Genomic DNA, 22247 nt, shown 5'->3' with positions numbered 1-22247 from the left:
TTAGTTTCCCATTTTATAGATAAGGAAATGAAGTTTTAGAGATATTAAATATCTAGTCCAGAATCACAGAAGTGATATGCTCTAGAATTAGATTTTAAGAAATGCCGTACCAATTCCTGAGATCAAAACTTGCTCTAACAAGTGGTTCTCAAACATTATCCACTAGACCTACCTGGGGGGCCTGGTTAAAATGGAGATTCTTAAACTCCACCCAGACAGTCAGTAAATGTAGGATAAGGCCCCCAAATCTGCAGTGAGGTCCCCAGATGAGATAACTCCATGCTAGAAACCCCTGATGCCAAGGACATACAGGCTGATACCAGAAAGGTGTAAGAAGAGAGAATCATATGGAGAAAACCACATAACTAATGAAGCCCTGAGCAGGAGGGAAGGAGTAACCCCCGTGGGTGTAGACTAAAGGGAGTTCGCCCACCACAGACTGGGAGGTCAGAAGGCACAGCCTGAGGCAAGACTAAGGAGAAAGACCTATAGGTGTCATCAGTTAAGTTCAAGTAGAAAAAGCTGCTGTTCTTGAGCTCATCTCTAAAACAAGAAGTTTGAGGCATAAGTGTTGACTAGAAAAAGAGTAGAATAAAGGCTGGAGATTAGTTTGATCTCTTTGGGTGTGGGCGCGCGCGCGCGCGTGTGTGTGTGTGTGTGTGTGTGTGTGCATGCGCACACCCCATTAAGACTCAAAGTTGTTTTCCCTTTTTTCCCCCATGTAATTGAGAAAAGTTTATTGTATTGTTGTATTTATCATGAGGCAAGAAGAGCAAGAATACTCCTTGCCTGCAGCTTGCATATCTTTCCACTCCAAGAAAATCCGGTGACCCAGTATGCCAATTACCGCAATGCAGAAAGGACACCAGGCTAACTCACCTCCTTACAGCGCATCCTTCGGCTGGACATCTTGAAATAATATTCACTCAGGCCATCTGGGCTCAGGGGGTCATGAGAGCAAGCCTGAAGCAAGGCCCGGACAGACTTCTCTAGTTCGAAGACCAGATACACGTACCCTATTTCCAACGAGAGGAAAGATCACATTAACATCGCTCAGGTGGCTACCCCTCAGCCTTGGCTTTGTAGCAGGGAGTTTCTTCCAAGAAAGGAGGCCTTGGGTATAAGATACACTTTTGTCGTACTCCTGAAAAGTCCTGTGGAGTGGAAGCACTTGCTATGCCAGATGCCCAGGCCAAGGAGAGAGATGTGCACCATCTCCCACCCTAGTACGGGAAAGGGCTGGCAAACCGGGACAGAGGATTCTGCCATAACCACCACTCTCCATCCCAGAACACAGAGCAAGCTCAAGTCAGCAGAAGCAGGCGTTTCCTGAGGGCAGGAGGGTGGCAGGTACTGCTTTAAAAGCCTAGTTAAACCACAGGTCCAGCTCACCAAAGACGGGGCAGAGTGAAAATAGCACCTGCTCCTTTCTACAGGGAAGGGATCTCATTTCAGACCAGTGAGGAATCAGATTCTTGGTCCTCATTCCTGCCAACTCCAAAGGGATCTCAGAATTAGGTCAGGCAACAGCGTAACTGGGCAGGAAAGGCAGGCAAGGGAAAGCTTTTCAGTCACCTCATTTCAAGAGGAAAGGCCCTGCTGGGGTTCAGGTTTAGAGGGAAGTGTACAAGGAAGAGATTTCGGAAGCAGCTCCTGTTGCTGTGTAAGTCTGGACAGACGGAACATTAGCTTGGAAGAAACGGAAGGGTGTGCTCGGTTGAAGAGAAAGTGCTGATGGCTGAAAGGTCTGTGCCCTGGAGTGCCCACCATGTTACCAGCATGCGCCTGTGACATCCCAGCACCCCTTGGTGCAGTTATGTACTAGGGAGGGAAAAAAAAGCTCCTACCATGTCTTTATTACCTTTAGGCATATTACCTTTGGGAGGACACCGGGGGTGCTTGCCATCCTTACCAGGCCACTCCACACTCAAAGAACCAAAAACACGGAAGGTATTAACCAATCCAGCTGCAAAAAGAGACAAAAGGCGGCAGAAGCTGAGGTACCATCCTCCCCAGTAAAGACATAAGCATGGGATCACCAGTGTGCTCCCCCTGGCTCACCACCCTTGACGAACAACTCAGAATGGACCGCTGGTCTCAGGTGACAAGTGTAAGGACCAGACACAGAAGCACTACAGGAGTCTGTGAAGCACTTCTCCCCTCAGCTGCTCCTGTCATACCCTCAGCTCAGGCAGAGATTCAGCCCCTGCCCTGAAATCCAAGTTTCATGCTCCTGAAAGACAAGCCCCACCTTCAACTCTTGAAGCAGGAGGTCTTGGAAGTAGCTCACCTTCCGTAATATCCCAAGGAACACCTCCTAGGAACACCTTGCAAGAGTAGATGGGGTTCTTATAGTTCCGGGGAGGAAGCTGGCCACTCCAGGTACAGGTGGCTTCATTCACAGCTTTGGTAGAAGACAAAGAGAGAAACGGGGAGGGAGGTGCGTATCAGAGAATGAATAAAGCCTCCACCCTTCCCTGGGTAAACTTGTTCAGAAAGAATTAGACTGGCTATGAGCTTAGCCTGGCTGCCTGAGGGAACAGCCATGACTATTCTAAAAAGCAAGAAACCTGTCTCAGCAATTCACTCAGCCCAGTATGATAATCCTAACTGACTAAGTCTGTTCCCACTAAAATTGAAAGGACTACCAAACCAGATGTGGAAGGTAAAAATTATCACACCCCAGGCTATTTTCAGACATATAACTGATATGCTAACTACAAAGCAGTTTTATCTAGTTATGGCTTACAGTATTAATTTATAATTACTTGAAAGTAAACAGAACAATTATGTATACAATATCTTACAGGCTTATTGGTACAAATGGGCCTTCTCCCAATGTTCAAATAAGGAACATTCTATTCTGCCTTCCTGGTCTTGGCTCTGAACTCAATTACAATAAAAGCCACCACTAGCACCCCACCAAGACAGCATATCACAACTGTTCTCCAAGTCAGAACCAGGCCCCACCACTGCCAGAGCTATCTTTATAGCACCTGAACAAACACTGGGCCTTCCTTGACACCAACACAGTACGATAATGGATTTGTCCCCAACCCCTCAGCTTTCTATTTTTGGCAAACTTGTTTGTCCAAACCCGCTGCGAAGTTTCTGACTCAAATAAGAAATCCTTCTTGCTATATAGGTTAGAAACTATCTTCCATTTAGCCTACCCCTAACTATTTCTACAGGCCTGTTATTGGTGACCAATTCAATCTTTTAAGTCTTTAATCCTGTCCCAGCTCAGATCTGGAAATCTGTGCCTTTCCAGATCAGAGACTGACCTTAGTGGGGACTGGCTAGTCCTTGCCCATTTTACTCTCCTTCAGCACTGAGGCAGACAGCCAATGAAAGAACCATCATTTTCATTCAGGACAAAGATATGGAAGGCCATTCCCTAAAAGGCACAGGCCCATTGTATTGCCACAGCAAGAAATTGGGCACTGTCAACAATATTTCATGACAAAAACAGAAGTCGATACAATGGCCTCATCCAAAAGCATGGTAATGTCATTTCATAGGAAAACAATCGCACCAGAGAAGGTACAAAGATGGGCTGCTAAAACCACTAGGTGAACCGGGCAGCAGCAGTGTTAAGGGAGAATGAGGTCCGGCCCGCTCTGTGAGTACAAAGACAAGACCTACTGAAGCCTATGGAAACAAATGGAATGGAGAAACTAACATTCACTTAGTCATCAAGTCCAGGGCCTCAGAATAGTAGTTGGTGAACATCATCTTGATACATTTATAGACAATGACATATAGCTCATTTACTTCCAAGCACTGGTGTAAGATGAAAAACAGACTTAATACATGTTTAAGATAATTTAAATGACAGAACCTTAAGGATTCCTAAGAGACCAGGACACCTGAGGACATCCCTTACCTTAGAGGTTGACAAGTGGGCCACCACCCCCCCAGGCCTCCCTGGGTGTACCTACCAGAAAACCTTGGGGAAGAAAGCTCTAGCATGGGTTGTGTTTGACATGTCTTTGAATGAGAAAGGGGGGAGGGTAGACAAAATTCTGGGCATCATCTTGGGGTTTCTCTTGAGGACACCCACTCACGGAAGACCTAAAGGCAAGAGCAACACACAGGCAGTCTCCATAGAAGGGCACAAGTGAGAGATGGATCCAACTCCTTATGCTGTGGCACAGACCTGTGCACCAGACTATCTGCCTCCTTCCTCTCCACTCAGCCTCAAGAAAGTTCCAGGGTTTGTCCCCACCGCCACTGAACTCCACAGAAAGACCATTCTTTGCAGAGCTGGAGACTCTGCCATGCAACCAAGCCTCTTTTAGACAGTTCACAAGTGTGTGAACTAAGGTCACTTCCTCTCCGCTCCCAGAATGGGGCCCCAGGTCCCACACGTGCTCAAGCCACACTCACCTGCAGCTTGCCGGTGCAGCCTGGCCTCTCTCTCTATGCTGAAAGGGTCTTTGGGAGCTTCAAGGAGGTCCCAGGATGGCCACACAGAGGCTCCTGGCCATCTCTTTGAAGCACTGGTTGGGGAGGGAGTGACAGCAGCGAGAGCAGCTTGCTCTTGGTCCAGCCGGGACCCAACCCCCATCTTTAAAGGGTCTCTGGGACCACCCCCCGTCAGAGACAGGAAGGGTAGAGGAGGGGAAATGCGAAGGCTTGACTAGGGGAGGAAAAAGAAAGACAGAGGTTTTTAAAGGACAGTTTTGTTATAAATAATCACGTAATAGAAAGTATGAAAAATACCTTACATTTAGCATTTGATTTATTTTCTTTTAGACTTTCTTCCTATGAATTCTTAAGATTAGTTGTAGATACACTATAATTTAAAAAACTTGTCCTCTCCCCATTCAACATTTTTTTCCATATTGCCAGACAATCTTCAAAACCATTTTAAATCTATTTATCATACTCTATTTAGGGAACAAGGTACATTTCACTGACCCATTCTCCTGTTAAACATTTTAGATACTTTCCAAGTTTTCAGAATCATAAATAAAAATTTTAAGATGTAGTTTTTTTATATTTTGTTTTCTTTGGTCAGATTCCTAGAAGTAGAATGCCAAAAATGCTTTCTATGAGGGCTCTGTGTTCTATTAGAAATGTATGGGAACATGAGTTTTACTACAAGCTTGTGTCAAGGCTTTAAATTCTAGTTTAAGTGGGTAAAATGACAGCATATTATCAAAAAACTTAAAATAACTAGTTGACAGAGTATTTTACATAAGTTCAAATACTGCCTCTACTTCTTCTTCTCCAGGTTGTCTCCTTATCTCTTCCCCAGTTAACCCCTGGGGTGAGGGATCTGAGAAAGTTCTTTAAATAAAATCCCAAAATATCAGTCATGAGGTAAATTTCCAAGACTGAGTCCCATCTAAAGTAACATTAACAGAACCAGAAGCACCATATCTGACACCATCTTATAGGGGGAGTAAACTGTAGCCCAGAGAAATACAGGGACCCGCTTATGATTGCCATTCTAGAAACACAGCCGAAGCAGATAAAACCAATGTGCAGTGGGAACCCAATGCCAGCTTCCACGTTCTAGGACAAACTCACAGGAGACCACGCCCCGTGTTGCCAGTCCTTGGTGTGGAAGAGAAGAGGTGGGAAAACAAGCCGTTCTATGCACTGCGCACTCAGCTCAGAGGATTTGGAAATAGAGAAGCAGGGCTCAGATGACACCTGAAATTAACTGTATTTTCATTTTCAGATAATTTCTTACTACCAATCCCATTTACATTTACTTCTGCTATCCCCTGTGTGTATTATCTGTACTATCCTATCTGTACTATCCCCACTCCTACTCTAATCCAGTTGCCAGCTCCCCTCAGCATGAAGACCACACAGGTCATATACATGGCTGTAGATAAGAAACATCGGATGCAAAAACTAACTCTGAGGCGTTATTTCATAGATTCACCATGGCCTCAGATTGTGAGTTGTATGGGTCAGTGAAAAAAATATAAGAGCTAGAATTAGTCACATCTGGATTAAAATCCTAGTCCTGCTAATTACTAACCTAAGTTTTTAAATTATCACTTATAATTTTTGAGATAACATATATCAAGGTAGATAAATGATATCATTTAAAGGCTAAAGAAAGTACCAGTGCAGGTCAAAAAACAGAACACTGCGAGGGTCCCCACATTTACTTCTGAAATTAACTTTTCCAACAACTCTTGGAGTAACTAGTAAGATGAGAGTCCTCAGTTCAGGTCCTGAAACATATTGCTCAATGGGCATTCAAAGCACCCTCAACTCTGTTGAGGATAAAAAGCTCTACGTATGTCCCCCAAAATGGCATCTACTGCTCCCCTCCCTCATCCCACCTCCCAGCCTGCATTCCAGTGGACAAGCATTCCACTTCAAGCTCTAAAAGTACAGCACCCTCCTTTCCCTTGGACACCCACAGGCAACTCCGCCCTCAACCCCCCTTCCCAAGTAAGTTACATACAATCAAATCTGAGAGATGATCTGATCCAGAGCTGAAGCCACTGGTGTCTGAGTCAGAGGGGCTGCTTGATCGGGAATCCAGGATGGGCCGGGTGTCCAGGCGTGATCCTCTAACAGAGGGTGCTGGAAACTTGTCCAAGTCAGACCCGAGGGGATCCAGAGGCAAGAAGCTCAAGGGGGGTTTTCCTAAGACATTTCCCAGTGGGTTATGTAGCATACTCAGTACTAGGACAAAAAAGGAAACTTCATGACTTCTTAGTTTTCTTTCCAGCCAATAGCCTTTCTTTTCTCCCACAGCCACCCAACAAGATATACCAAAGGCAGGACCATTGAAAGCATGTCAAAAACACAATTAGAATATAACGAACAGATATACATCCAGTTCTAAGACCTGGCCATCAGAGCACATTAGAGGCAGTTACAGGATGACCGTCTGAAGACCAGAGTTCCTGCTGTTACCATAGCAGCAAAACTCTTGCTCTCTGCCATCTATGCTGAAGGATCAGTGCAAGCATTTGGGAAACTCTGTGCCACTGGGAACCCTGATCACAGCTGCTATTAAGGTCTAGATATACCTACAACATAATTAAGAAGCCCAAATCATAGTACTACTTTACCACCTGCCAATGTGTTTATTATAAGAATTCCCACCTTTCTAATGCCATATGGCTAAAATACAGACTCTCAGGCCACATCGCAGAAATGTGGTATGGCATAAGCACGCCATCTCATTTGAGAAGTTCCCTTATGCAGACTTCTAGCATATACAGACTGTCTTCTATGCACTCCTGAACTTGAAATGTTCAGAATGGAAGCAGAATGATATGGTTAAGCCCACTCTCTGACTGAAGACAAACATGGGATGAAACCCTGGGTCTGACACCTCCTATATATGGCTGTGAGCTCTGGGAAGTTCACTTAGCTTCTCTAAACCTCCATTTTCTCACTGGCATCTTGCATAAAGTACCAACTATTAACATTCCCTAAAATTGTTACAACAGTCCAGTAATTAGACAGCAGGTGAAAAGTGCTCAGCACACCAGTGCCCAGCACACCATCTTTAAATGTCAAACATCAAAAAAGAGTAAAATTTTTCCACACTTGGCCTTGAGGAACCTGAGCAAAGCATACCCTTAATCCAATGAGGATGAGGACATGGCACTATGGAGGCACTAAGGCTAGGGAAGAAGCCTTAATTTCATGTTTTTTCATCTGAAGAATGGGGAGAATATTCACCTCAAAATGGCTGCAAGGTGAAACCAAAACATATGTTTAAGTGCTCAATATGGTCACTGTGACCGGCTCCACTTCAGCCCTGGCTAGCAACTGAACAAAACAGGTCATCCAGAACTGGTTTCCTCCCAGGCCTCTAAGTCAGTCTGAATGGTTGGCTGGGGCTGGAGTGAATCCCAAGAGGCAGAAATAAACCTCTCCAAGCCTGAAACCAAAGTTGATGCATGCTTATAGGGTACCAGACATACACGCCATTTATGACAGAGCATGTACACAAGATCACAAACATCTGTTACTATGGGATCAGACCAGCCCACTCTCCTTTCGGGATATGACTGCCCTTCTGGATAAAGATATAGTCAATGTATCCTTAACTTTTATTTTTTTAATGCAGAGGATTACTGTGGATGTATTTATTTATCTAGTTATTAGTTTATTTTATTGTGGCAAACATGTATTTTTAAGAAACTGTCATACTGTTTTCCAAAGCAGGAAAACATGTAACATGTACCATTTTATATTCCCATCAGCAGCAGTGAGAGTTGCAGTCCTTCCACAACCTGGCCAATACCTGGTATGGTCGATCTTTTTAATTCTAGCCAGTCGAATATGTACGTAGCGGGTTAGGGGTGTGGTGAAGCCATACCATATCCAGCAAGGAGTTAGTTTACTATTAATATTTTGTTTTTCGAGGAAACATTCTTTCACCTGGGCCTCTGAAAACCGTTTTCAAAAGCACTAGCACTTAAGTGTATGCTGAAAATAAGCATCTGCAAATGCTTGGATTGTGACACCCAACAGAAATAATCCTTGACAAACTTCTCAAATAATCCTTGACAAACCCTTCCATCTGAAACAAATGCAAAATCAAGCCCCTGGAATCCATGCCCTGAGAAGGCAGGAGATGTGACGATTTATTCAAGGCTCCTCCCTGATGCTGCAAAGCCTGGTGAAAAGGCACCGTGAAAACCAACAAATCATACACATCAGTCCCATGCCCTAGAGGGCCTCATCCTTCTCCGTATTTTACAAAAACAAGTTTAGGGTGGTGAACAGTGGTCTAACAATCAAATCATAAAGAGCCTTGACAACCAGGTTAAAGAGTTTTGATCTTATCCTAAAGGTAACTGAGACACTGAAGAGGTGGTTACAGAGCTGCTGTGGTGATGGCCAAGTGGCGTGACCAGAAAAAAATAAGACAACGGGCAGTGGGGCCCAGCTCCCAGCTGAGAGGAAAACTGTGTGAACTAGACTTACAGGATTTTCTTCAGCAGAGATTAAGCACCTGGATGGACACTGGGCCCACACAAGACCGTGATTTTTTTTTTCCCCAAAAGGGGTGTGAAGGAGGAAATGGAACAACAGAGTTGATGGTGACAGCAATAGAGGAGATGAAGAATGGGTCGTGTATTACAGGCTAACAACAGAAGAGAGTCAACAGACTGGGGCAAGTAAATGGGGAACTAGTGATCTCAATAGGCTGACAGCTATAAGAGAAATAAAGGTGGCAGACAGGATAAACAGGAGGTGGGACAGTCAAGATTGAGAGGTTTTGTTTGTTTGTTATTTAAGACTTGCTTAGGCTGGTCTCAAACTCCTGAGAGCTCAGGCAATCCTCCTGCCTCAGCCTCCCAGAGTGAGCCAGCGAGCCCGGGCAAGATTGAGAGTTCTGACGATGCCAAGCTCCAGGGTATGGAAGCAGAGGTGGCTGAATAAGAATGTGTAAAGTCTGAAATATTCAAAAGGTCACCCATATAGACATTACAGGGAACCTATGGTGATAACTGGAACTGAGGTTAAAACAAAGAGAAGGGGAAGGATTAGGAAATTGGTGAGGAACAAAAAGAATGCTCCACTTGGCAGAGCAGCATCCTAAAGGAAAAGCCTTCTGCTAAAGCAGGAGGAGGAGGGAACATTCACCAGTGACAAACCAGATGAAGGGCAGCTTGTTAATCACGGAAAAGGGGCACAGCAGAGAGCTCAGAGTTGTCGAGGGAGACACAGCATAAAGCATTCTGCAGAAAAAAATGCTTAAGAGGTGATGCTGGCCTAAAGGGCCTGCATCTGAGGGCACCAGGGATGACACGTATGGGCTATGGCAACTGTCTTCATCCAGCGTTTTTAAAAAAAGCATAACAGGAAAGTGTCAAAAGCAACATGGTAGACACTACAGACCACTGTTCTCATTCACATCAATTTGTATTCACTGTTGTCTTGGTACATCTGTTTTTCCAGCCACAAATCCATCTATCTCCACTAATGTGTAAATTCTCTATCATGCCTACAAAGGTATCTTGAGGCTTTGTTAAATTCCTGCGTCAAAGCTAGGAATTATCTCTACAGCACTCCTCTAATCTAGTAATAAGCCTGTCTAAACAGAAAATGGCCTGACAACCCAAGTTGGCCACTAACGAACTCCACTTCCTTAAGTGCTCACAGTTCATGGTGAGTCATCCGTCCTACAATCTGGGCCAGGTTCAGTTAAGCTCCTACCACTCACTAATATTAATAGCAACTTCCATTTACTGTACATCTAGCATGTGCCAGATACCATGTTAGAAGCACCTCACAGCCAGGCATGATGGCTTACACCTGTAATCCCAGCACTTTGAGAGGCCAAGGCAGGAGGATCTCAAGGTGGGGAGTTCAAGACCAGCTTAGGCAATATGGCAAGACCCCATCTCTACAAAAATAAGAAAAATTAGCTGGAGTGGTGGCGCATGCCTATAGTCCCAGGTACTCGGGAGGCTGAGGCAGGAGGATCACTTGAGCCCAGGAGTTCAAGGTTGTAGTGAGCTATGACTGTGACGCTGCACCAGCCTGGGCAACAGACCAAGACCCTGCTATAAAAAAAAAAAAAACAACCCTTAGGTAAATAATCCTTTATCAAATCCAAAAAAGTGGGTAGTAGTGTCATCTTAAACAGAACTCAGGACTCAGGGGCAGCCAGTTAAAGAACAGCTCATGAGTGACAGTGAGACCCGATTCTCTTCCACTCCAAGCTTCGTCTTCTGTAGTACACCATTTACTAGCTACTTTTATTAAAAAGTCCTTACCTCGTATCTGTTTGTCTTCATGTTCCTGGCACTTCTCCTTTGTTCAGATCCTTTAAGACCATCGACTATAGACTAGCACTCTCTCCTACCAGAAGTCAGTGCCTTGGGACGTATAACATTCAGGTCTTAAAACTTATCTAGGGCCTTTCCACTGTAGGAACTCATTAAAAATGCATCTTGGGCCCTACCCCAGTTCTAATTCATAATCTGCACTTTAACAAGCTCTTCAGGAGATTTGTATATATATCAAAATTTGAAAAGCATTAATCTAGAAAAACCTAAAGCTTGTTACTTCAAATTTCTAATCAATTCCCTTACCACACCTAGACATCTTTCATATGTAATTACTGACTTGATTTACACACTGGCAGTTATACTTTAAATAAACAGCTCTTACAGCACAATGGCAAATATTCAAGAGAATAAAAAAGGCATCAAATAAAGAAATAAACGTGGCCATGCTATAGGGGATATTTCCCAAACAGTTTGAGCTCTGAAAACACTGGGTGGTGGGGGGAGGGAGAAGCAGAGAGGCAGACAGACATTGTAATCAGGAATAAATAAATATAAAAGGGAGTGACAAGGATTCTAATAATTTCAGGAAAATCGATGGCAAGAGTAAGTAAGCTATACACTGTGAAAAACATTCAAGACAACCAAGGGACTTTGTAAGCTCACACTAAGCAAAAACAAAAAGGAGCTGGGGCCTCCTGCTTAGGGCAGATACAAGTTAAGAGAGAAGGAAGAGCAATAAACTATGAAGGACATTACTGGGTCAACTGACAAAATTGGAATATGAATGACAGTTTAATAAGAGTACTATATCAATTTTAATCAACTGAAGTTGGTAACTGTTTTGTTATGTACTATTGTAAGATCATCTCTATTCTTAACAGTGCAGAAAAAAATTATATATATAGATATAGAGAGGATGTGCAAAGGATAAAGCGAATAGGGTAATATGAATGTCAGCAATACGATATGGATAAAGGGAATACAAGTATTCTTTAATTTTTATAGCTTCTATAAATTTGAAATTTTTTCAAAATAAACAGGTTTTTTTTTTTTTTTTTGGTTTTATTTTTGTGTTTTTTTTTTTTTGAGACAGAGTCTCACTTTGTTGCCTGGGCTAGAGTGAATGCCGTGGTGTCAGCCTAGCTCACAGCAACCTCAAACTCCTGGGCTTAAGCGAACCTACTGCCTTAGCCTCCCGAGTAGCTGGGACGACAGGCATGCGCCACCATGCTCGGCTAATTTTTTCTATATATATTTTAGTTGGCCAGATAATTTCTTTCTATTTTTAGTAGAGACGGGGTCTTGCTCTTGCTCAGGTTGGTAAACAGGTTTTTTTTTTTAATGACAGAAAGAAAAACTAGTCAATTCTCATTCGGCTTTCTTTGCCTCTTTCAAGGCAACTGGTCTAGCCATAAAAGGGAAATCAAGCACAAGTAATAGGAACAAGGATTCCAGCGGAGAAAATGGTAATTGAATACCTTTGCAGTCTCTGCCTATTGCAAGAAATAATCTTTTTAAACAAGCTTTATAAAGCCTCAAAAATATCCGTATGGATATTTTGAGGCACACATGCGTACAAACTTTTGCTTCTCAACCAAACATACCAAGGGCCATCCTTACCACCTTACTTCAATGGCAATTAGCTCGACACCCGGCAAAAAGCACGCAATCAATGTTTGCTGAATTCTACACAAAGAAAGAGAATACTGTATTCCTTAGAGCCAGTATACCCTTTTCTATCAAGGATATTCCTTTTAAGGACACAATGTTGACTTAGATGCACCTCAGACTTAGGGGAATAAACCTTAGTTCATCCCTACCCAGCCCATTGCTAAAACAGAGGTTTAGAGAAACAGTGACTTGCCACGCCAAGTTTGTGACCGTTCTCCTACCACTTGCAAACAATTTCTTCAAAGAGAACTAAGCGTACAGATATAGGCTGAAAAAAGCTACTCTGCTTTAGGAGGGATAGGGTGGAAGAGTAGCCCTCTTCCAATCAACTCTCCCCGAGAACCTATTGGGATCCTCAGAGCCACTGAAATGGATTCCTACATTCAAGTGCAGGAGCAAGAAGAGTGTCTCCAATCACACAGACCAGGAAAGGGCTTAGATTGACAGCTCAAAAAGGGGCAATGCCATCTGGTAGAGAGATGATCAGGGTGCCCCAGAATTCACAAACCTGGGCTAAGTCAGTATCTCCAAGCATCAGGTTCCTGCACATACTAAATTAGAAGGCAGCATAAGTCTGCATAAGTCTGACTAGAAATAACTGAGAAGACAAGTACCAAGAAGCCTACAACTTGCCAGCTGGTTTGACATTTCCTTCAACCCACAGAAGGAGCCAAGTTTCTGGAAACTGTCACCCATTGTCAGATGCCCTAGAGCAGCAGTCCCCAAACCTTTAGGCACCAGAAACCATTTTCATGGAAGAGAGTTTTTCCATGGGATGGGGTAGGGGAAGGGGTTGGGGATGATTCAAGCACATTACATTTATTGTGCACTTTATTTATTATTACATTGCAATATATAATGAAATAATTACACAACTCACCATAGGTTGGGAACCCCTGCCCTATAGTGACCTGACTGTCCTTCCACACCCCAACCTCACACAGGGCCTGGCCATATAGTTCTTTGAGTATCTACAGATCAAAGAAAGGAAAGCAGTAGAGACACTGGGTTCCAGGAAAGTGGGACCTCATTTCAAGAGAGAACCTGTCTTGCTCCCAGCTCAGCTCAGGAGACCATACTTGCCGCCCTATGTATGGTTGCTCAGTAAGCAACGCTGACTTCCACCAGCTGGCAATCAGGAGGAAAAGAGCAAAGAGCTAGTGTTAGACTGTTCCCTTCTTCCTATCTCAAAGCAGGGAGTATACTTACTGGAAAGGCACTCTCTCTTTAAGCCACACAACCTAAAATAAAGTGGAAATAACAGGTCCCTTATACTGCAGGCCAGTGACAGATGTCTCCCCATACGGCACAGAGCTTCATCAAGACCAGATGTCAAACATTAAGCTAGATGGCTTACAGGAGGGGTAGGAGTAGTAGGGAGAGAAGTCTCATAGTCAACCTTCAATGATGCCCAAGGCCCTGTGCTCTTTGCTCTGTTCTTGTCCTAGTCTCCGCAATTCTGGATCATAGAAAGCCTGGCGTTTACCAAGGGTCTCCAGTCCTGGAGGCTGAGTGTCCACCAAATCGCCATCTTGCAGAAGTCACTAAGACACTGCTCCTCTTGGAGCACAGGCACCCATCCCCACTCACATGCTGGCAGGGATCGGCATCAGCTACAGACAGCTCTTAGAGAAGTCACGGGGATGAAAGGACCTGGCAGAGGGTTCCAGCTCATTAATGCTACCTCAGAGGGTACAAGAGACCAAATCAGCAGTAATATTTTTAGACTGATTGTTAACTTTCTCTACTTTCATCCTTCTGTGCCAGCTCTTGTGGGTTTTACAGCTGAGTCACTGCTGGAATTTTCTGAAGCCTTCCCCAAGAGTACAAAGGCACCCAGAGTCTGATGGCAGCATTAGCGATGGCAACAAGGGCCTGGCACTAGATGCTTGCATTGTAAGACACTGTCTGAGCCTAGGCTCAGCTACAAGAGAGATTAGGCCCAACATATCATGATCAGACACATGCTAACTAACACTAACGAGAGTGGTCATGGGGAAAATCCAGACCAGGAGCCATTATTTCCAGCCTGAGATATAAGGCCATATACCTGGACCCCTTGTCTTCCTATTGCTATCCTTGGTTCTAGGTTGCTTGCTCAGAATCCATCTGGAGGCCTAGAGGTAGGAAGCGGGGGAGGGAAGCCCTTATCTCAGGTATAAAAACAGACTACTCTGCCTGCAACCCCAAATCTGCAATTCTACACCATACCCCAACTACAGTGGGGATGTTCTGAATGTGGACTCCCTCCACTGACTCTGGATCCCGTGGGTCCAAAGACAGCCCTTCGCCCTAGTGTAACTCCCAGTCTTGATCACTGGACAAGTTCCATTACCTGCAGAAAAGATATACCTAAGTCCCATGTAAGATCAGCCCACATACCCAACCACCTCACAGCTTTCTCACCTAGGAGGTACCTGCTGCTACACTGCTCCCCAGGTTCTCTATCATCTCTGCACTGAAAGTGGTCCCCAAACACACTACTTGACTCCGTGATAGAAATCAGGCTCCAGTGTACGGTGAGAACTTTCTGTAAGTGCATCATCTCACCCCAGAAGCAATGGGGGCTCAGAGAAACTGATCTTTGAAGAATCTGTCCATCTAGCAGATCAATATGAGTAGGAGGCAAAAGAACAGGAGAGACCTTGTCTGAACTGTGCAGTTAAAACACACTCAGATTAACACTGTGGCTCATGATCATTCAACACCAACAGCACTCATCATTCATTCAACAAATATTTATGAAACGGCCATTAGGCAGGCACCGTGTTACTGCTGGGTATATAACAGTAGAGAACTGTGAGTTGAATCCCATTTGCAAGAGATCGTGGTTGGGCCCAGGAAGTCCATATTCCACACAAGACAGATCCAATCCTATTCTGAACGTTGCTTCAGAAAGGCTGTAAGTACAGAAGCGACAAAAGCAAAACGCTGAAGACATCACCCCACCCCCACACCCCACCATCCCTAGCTGATCTAGCCTACAGACCAAGGGGAGTCCACAAGTGACACAGCACAGGGAACACTTCACTCATTGTGTAGCAGTTAGGGCAGAAACCAGAGTGTGCACAGGTTAATTCCCAAGGGTCTTCTAAAGTGGGGTGGGAGAAAATAGGACTGTCCTCTGGCATCTTTAGACTAAGCATATAGTCTGTCCACAAGGCATCACTAGGAGTCTTTGTTTCCAGGTCCCCCAAAGCAGATTCGCAGAGTCACTTCATTCTCCTGCTGAATAATACTGCACACAAAAGAGTCACAAGGGAGAAGGCAGGAAGACAAATCCAGCGGGTGGTGCAGCTGATGAGCTGAGACTCAGGGACCAAAAGGGAGTCGGAACTGTCTGTCATGTGCCCTCGCCTTCAGAGAGCTCTTCAAGGGAGCACATCACCTCTGGCTGAGTAGCCCCTGGAATTATATAAGGAGATACTCTGAGATAACTCTTCCTGCCCAACATCTTCTGCTAATAGGAACACGAGTGTAACAGGAAGCATAAGAGTTTTGGAACTAGAAAGACCTGGGTTGGAATTCTGGGTCTGCCAGTAGTCGTATCACTTTTGGCACTTTGTGACCTCTTTGAGCCTATTTCGCTATCAGTCACTCCATCCCCCATCCCAGGAACTCGAGGACAGCTTCCACAGCCCTGCTGTTCTATTACAGGTCTCAAGATACTGCAAGCTGGACAGGGTAGCCCTGGACACGTGCCACTGGGGCACACTTCTAACATTGATCTTGCCCTTAAAGGCTTCCTCTCCAGCAAGGGGTGGGGCCTCAGGATATGCACAGTCTACAAAGGAAGGACCCCACAGAGTGCCACATCCAAATCCATGCTGGCCTTAGGGGCACAACTCTCCAAGACTCCACCCCAGGATCTTCGCAGCAGAAGCACTCTGGCCCCTGAAGAATGGTATCCATATACCAGGCTCTTGCTGAGAATCCAATGGAAGGTTGTCCCAGTGCACAAAATCCTTACGAGAGAAAATGGAAGTCCCTATCACAGCAGCTATCACGCAGCATTTGGTATGCTTTCTCATTTGTTTTCCCTTGATAGTCATGGAGATACTAAAAGGCAACAATTTTATGCTATTCACTGATGTACCTGCACAGTGCCACACACAGCCAATGCTCAATGTTTGCGGAACGAATTTAGACAAGAGCCCTGCTATCTCTAACCTTGCCCCAGACATTGCTGAACCTCAACACTTAGGAGTGGTAGAAGATTGGCAGATATGATGCCATAGCTGCCTTGGGCAGTATTTCACCAAGCAGAGCCGAAGGAATAAGCTTATATCCTGGGCTCCACACAGGCAACAGGGCACCAGGCTGTCTGCAAGGACAACCCCCAGGCTGTCCGAAGCTGTTGAAATATCTCCTCCCTCCCTGAAGAAACAGCTAGTTGGTTTTCAGATGGGAAGGCAGTGTAGGCACTGGAATGTGGGCTGTATGTTCCTGCATTGCTGGCGAGGGTGTGCGATCTGGCACTGCAGCTGGCTGGTGGGAGGGCTGCATCCTACTCCGGGAGGCAGTAGTGGGCTTTCTAAGACGACCTAGAGCCCAGGAAAGAAGAGCACTGGCCGTCACCACAGCCCCAAAACCAAAGATACATGGAGATTAGGGATGGGTGTGTCTTCAACCCTCAGAAAGGAAGACATACCCACACTAACCCCGCCCACAGCCAGGTCATATCACTGGGGCAATTCTCTGGTCCTTAAGAGTTCTGAGGCTCAGACTGCAGTTCCTCCCTGATCCACAAAATCATGTAATATTTATCACTAAAGTGCTTGAGATGGAAAAGTGGAGACGAAAAACTATCCCCATTTCAGAAACAAACAGCTACAAGCACAGATCTTTCAGGTGGTGGGGAAGCTGGGGAAATTACGACTGGATCCAAGCATGGCTTAATTTCACAGTAACTTTCAGGCCAAGCTTTTCAAGCCCCAAGCTGGGCACAGATGCACTTCTGTGGGCCCAATGCTATAATATAAATTCATAAGGATCCTCATAGCTAAGGGAAGCCAGAGCCAAAGAAGTCCACATCCCAACCTGATGCCAGTGAAAGACAGTCAAACACTGGTCACCCCTAGACAAGTGCCCATCTCCTGCATGAACCCTTTGTCTTTACTCAGACACAGTGGAAACGAGACAAGGATAAGGCTGGCTTCACAGGCCACCCAGGTTTGCTTCAAAGTTCACACAAAAGAAAGTGCCGTGGCTTCTAGGCCAAGGTATTCAGGCAGAGGATACCAAACAGTGACACCATACTTCCTTGCCCAGGGAAACAGGGCACTTACCAACCTTTCTGGAAAATCCTGAGTAAGCTAAGGCCGTAACTTCAAGAAACCCCATCTTAACCCAGAGGTGGTTACTTAAGGTAAAGCTCTTCCCCCACCCACATATAAAAAATTCAGTACCGCTCCCCCAAATGGGAATTTACCCAAACAACTGGGCATTAAAATGCCTAACAGACACAACAGTCCCGGCTCTGCAAAACATTCTAAAAAAAGACCTGCGCCAAACAGGGCGGAGGCCAGAGAAATCAACAAGACAGTACCTTGCTGCCATGACGGCTGGATTCTGGACGGGGAGGCAGGGGAAGGACAGCAGGCTCAGTGTTTCCCACAGTCAGCACCAGCAGCAAATGGCTGCGTCCCCCACGGCCCCTTACTACATTTCCATCTCCCCATAAATCAAAATACGTAGATAAGTATACCTGTAGTATTTAGTTCACATTTCTTCCTGAATACTCTAAGACTTGCATCTGGCCAACCCTCCTCCCTTGTACCACAAGAGGGAAATAAACGGGTAATGGAAGGTCTAAGCAGAAGCAGTTCAAGGGGAGTTGCCAAGAAGTCCCTTCAATTTGTCCCCATCGAATACTAGCAAGAAGACAAGGGATCCTAAATGGGAGTGGCTCTTCTTTCATCCACCTGGTCATCCTCAACACACACACACACACACACACACACAAAAAAAAAAAAAACCTCTGTAGCTGGGAGTTACCCCACCCCACTTACCCAGCCTACCCCTTTCCAGGATCAATGCTCTTAACCTTATACTAAGTCAATTCCAATATCCTAGCATTACCCAGCCACACCTGAGGTTAAAATTCCCTTGCCATGATTTAGAGACCACTCATCCTTCATATAAAGCTCCTCAGTTTTAAAAGCCACTGAGAAACAGAATCTGGTCCTCCAGTAATGAACCCCTTAAGTCCCCTCCCCCACCTAAAGTGTTTTGCTTCATCATCTCTAAGACAGGCCTGGCACCAGGGGGTTAGCTGGATCTGTTCTGCATAAGGCTGTCACCTTGGGAACCCCTCTCAGGGCCACCCCAGGTGTAGACTAACAACTCCAGGGAATTTATCAGGGTAAGTGGAAAAGCCATGCCTGCCTTTACGAGCAGCCATCTGTCCTGCCACACTCACAGCTAGCATTTCCATTTCTTGCAAAACAGCTCCATGTTGTGTGTGTATGGGGGGATGCCAAGGGGAACAGAACAACTGTTGCTGTGGATATCTTCGGTTCACCACCCCATGCATTCCCCTCCCCCAGCCAACTCATTCTCTGGCACTCACCCGAGTGTGTGCTGCTCTGGGCTGAGGAGTCTGAGTCCTGGGTGCTCCAGGGCCGGTCCCAGCCGGTCAGACTGAGGGACTGCAGGCCAAGGCACAAGTCATTTGCATCTGGGAGGCCACGGGAAGATTCGTGCGCAGAGGTGGGGAAAAGCATCCTCCTTGAAACTGTTTCTTCAGAATCCTGGAAGTCTGCTTTGGACAGGAAAACAGCAGAAACCCCGGAGTTAAGGGCTGTTTTCCCCAATCTTATCAATGGTAAATATTGTTGAGAATAGTTTCTCCAGGCTCAGGGGCCAGACATCCAAGCTGGCTGGATGCTACAGCCGCTGCCTCTGCACTTTTGGGGGCGTTAGAGCAAGAGCAGTTGCCATACAGCCCCCTCCCCACACACACACCCCTATCCCGTCTGCATTACAGACTGGGCCAGCATGTGATCAGGCTGCTGATGCTTCCCGCTGCCAGTGACATCAGCCGGCTGAGCCGTGCAATAGAGAGCAGCACCATCCCTCACAGAACGGGGGAGGAGCAGGAGGGGACAACAGGGAGGAGACTTGCCTCCCAGGGAAAAGACAGCACAACAGCTACTTGGAATACTCCGGGTGCAGTGCCGGTAAGTCAGGGTTTCAAGGCAGCGCCCTCCGGTCTCCAGCAATGGTGGCCAAGCGGCCCTCAGGCACGAACGAAGTCCTCTCTGCTGACAGCAAAGCCAAAGCAAAGCAGCCGACTGCTGCTTGTGTAGCTCTGCCCTCCTGCCCCTCCCTTTCCCTCCCTCTGCTCTCCACCCCCAAACCCAAAAACACTCTAGTCCTGGACTCTCTCCAGATGCTGGCTCAAGCCCTGGCTTTGCAGCCCAATGCAAAGCTTCAAAATCCTGCTAGCAAAAATCTATGTGCTCCAAGTGGCCCCTGAGCAGCACCCTGACGCAGCAGTGTTTACCACTGAGGAACGGGATAACCTTCAGAACAACACTGTACACTTGGACCCTGGGGGACAACACCTGGTGCTCTAGGCTTGTCAGGAGCAGCTTATTACAGAGAAAAGGGGTCAGCTTAGGCAGAGGGAGGGGGAGTGACACTGGGCTATTCCAGGTACATCTCACAGGACGTGGCCCACAACCCACATGCCTGACTGAGACCTGCCCTGACTGGGATCATACCTGGGGCTCCCTCACCCCAACAGGATGGGCATTAGTCATGAGCACATATATCATCCCAGCTCCCCACCTCCCTCCTGCAACTGCAGGCACGGACTGAGAAGACACTCCCAAAGCAGTGTCTGACGGACCAAGAGAAACAGTCTTGAAGTATTGTTACACCCTATGAGGGGCACCATTCTCAGGAACTTACGTCACCCACCTCTGTCAATATTGTTTCTCTTGCCCTTCCAGGAGTCCTCAGGGTGATACTGGCCAGCTGCGAGGGCCACTGATGCTTTTAATTGCCTGGCCTGCCCAGGACCAAGCACTGTTTCTGTGACCTCTCACAGCTCCAGCAACAAAGTCTAAGAAAGTTCAGCCTCTGGAGCCCCTGTCATTTCTTCTTTGCCAACATCTCCCACCTACATCAGACCTTTTCCAACAGTACCCCTGCCTGGTCACTGGGCTTCTTCCTCATAAAAGAGGGCAGGGAAAGGGGCCCAGACTCAGCAGGCAGGCTACTCACACCTGGACCAGGCTGGTAGCACTCCACCTGCTTGTTCTCCCCTGGTGCAAGGAGAAGCAAGCAGATACTGGAAACATGCACACCTGGGACCTCCCATGGCAGAGAATGGGTGGGGCAGGAGAGAGAGAGAATGCTGTTCCTCACAGGAATAGCTGGCCAGAGCCTCCTGCAGTATACCATGTGTCCAAAGGCACAAGCACAGCCTAGAGGGGAAAATGGTCAGTCTCCTTCCTTTGGAGTATTTTTTGGGGGTGGAGAGCTGTGCTGCTGTGTCATCCATCCACGTTATTCCTGTCTGGCAGTAGATACTCTGCTTACTCCCTTGTCTGTGTTTGTCAAAGCTTGTTCATCACTGCACAGGCTGAGCAAGAACTCACCCATACTGGTGCTGCTCCCACCCTAGACTACTCCCTCACCTTTCCCTCAAGCTAAAGATATACTTTACAAATTAACCCATATGCATTAATTACAAAAGCATGATGCTTCCCTTAAAAACATTTAAGTACTTATTCCCCCCAAACCAGTTATCTATATAATTAATCCCTTCTACCCAATCTGACAGCATCTATGTCTACCAAGTAGACATTCTGCCCCTCAACCCCCAAATCAGGGCATCTGGGTAAAGGGCTATCCTCATACCTCAGGAATCTAAGCTACCCAAAGTTTAGTGTGGCAGGCCAGCTATACCAGCATCACCAGAAGCTTGTTATAAATATTGAATCTCAGACCCCATCTGAGAGCAACAGAATTGTGATCTGCATTTTAACAAGATTCCCAGTTAGTATGAATGCACATAAAAGGCTGAACTGCAACCTTCCTACCCCAAGTTGAAACACCCCAGGCCTGAGCAACAGGTTGGTTAAACCCCTTGGGACCAAATGGCTACAAGCGTCTCGAAGCCTGGGGATTTACATATACATAATAATTTTAACCTTGCCGGAGAACCACCACCATAGACCTCACCTTTATCCTTATCCAGACATTCCCCAATCCACTGTTTCTTTCAGAGAAAGGTTTTCACTACCATTGCAGGTTTCCTTCACTAGATTCAAAAACCAATGGAGCCGTACCTGTTAAGCTCTTAGTGTGGCAGGTTGGGAAAAAAATCAAGTAGCTTTAGAAGTCTCACAGACCTTGCTCTGCTCACCAGGTCTGCCATTGTGTGATCTCAGTGTTTGGTGAGCATTAAAAAAAGCATTTGAGGCCATGCGTAGTGGCTCATGCCTGTAATCCCAGCACTTTGGGAGGCTGAGGCAGGAGGATCACTTGAGGCCAGGAGTTTGAGACCAGTCTAGGGAACATAATGAAACCCCACCTCTATAAAAAATTTTTAAAAATTAGTTGGGTATGGTGGCATATGCCTGTAGTCCCACCTACTTGGGAGGCGGAGGCAGGAGGATCACTTGAGCCCAGGATTTTGAGGTGGCAGTGAGCTATGATCATGCCACTGAACTCTAGCCTCAGCAACAGAGCCAGACCCTGTCTCATAAAATAAAAAAGCATTTGATACAGTGTTTGGCAGAAGTATTTTATCAGTAGGGTGGCCACATAATTTATCATCCAAACCAGAATACTTTTGAGAGAAAAAAGGGGCAAATATTAATG

General features: G+C 46.0%; 1 protein-coding gene across 16 annotated transcripts in view; it reads right to left on the bottom strand.

Moving 5' to 3' along the window:
• Positions 1 to 22247, bottom strand: part of CPEB1 (cytoplasmic polyadenylation element binding protein 1) — a 92490-nt gene that overhangs the window by 8092 nt on the left and 62151 nt on the right. For 7 of the 16 annotated variants that reach the window (XM_069465662.1, XM_069465660.1, XM_069465667.1 and 4 more), the window contains 6 exons: positions 18982 to 19170; positions 6437 to 6660; positions 4390 to 4642; positions 2291 to 2404; positions 1877 to 1966; positions 880 to 1016 (listed from right to left, as the gene is read on the bottom strand). In XM_069465662.1, the coding sequence (XP_069321763.1) occupies positions 880 to 1016; positions 1877 to 1966; positions 2291 to 2404; positions 4390 to 4642; positions 6437 to 6660; positions 18982 to 19170 (1007 nt within the window). Of the gene's footprint in view, positions 1 to 879; positions 1017 to 1861; positions 1967 to 2290; positions 2405 to 4389; positions 4643 to 6436; positions 6661 to 14580; positions 14589 to 18977; positions 19171 to 19376; positions 19708 to 22247 lie in introns of those variants that run through there. The other 9 variants (XM_069465661.1, XM_069465663.1, XM_069465665.1 and 6 more) reach the window with 8 other exon arrangements.

Source organism: Eulemur rufifrons, chromosome 3 (genome assembly GCF_041146395.1).
Source record: "Eulemur rufifrons isolate Redbay chromosome 3, OSU_ERuf_1, whole genome shotgun sequence".
NCBI classification, from domain to species: domain Eukaryota; kingdom Metazoa; phylum Chordata; class Mammalia; order Primates; family Lemuridae; genus Eulemur; species Eulemur rufifrons.
Note: the sequence above shows the minus strand (reverse complement) of the source record. Positions and strands in the feature narration are given on the sequence as shown.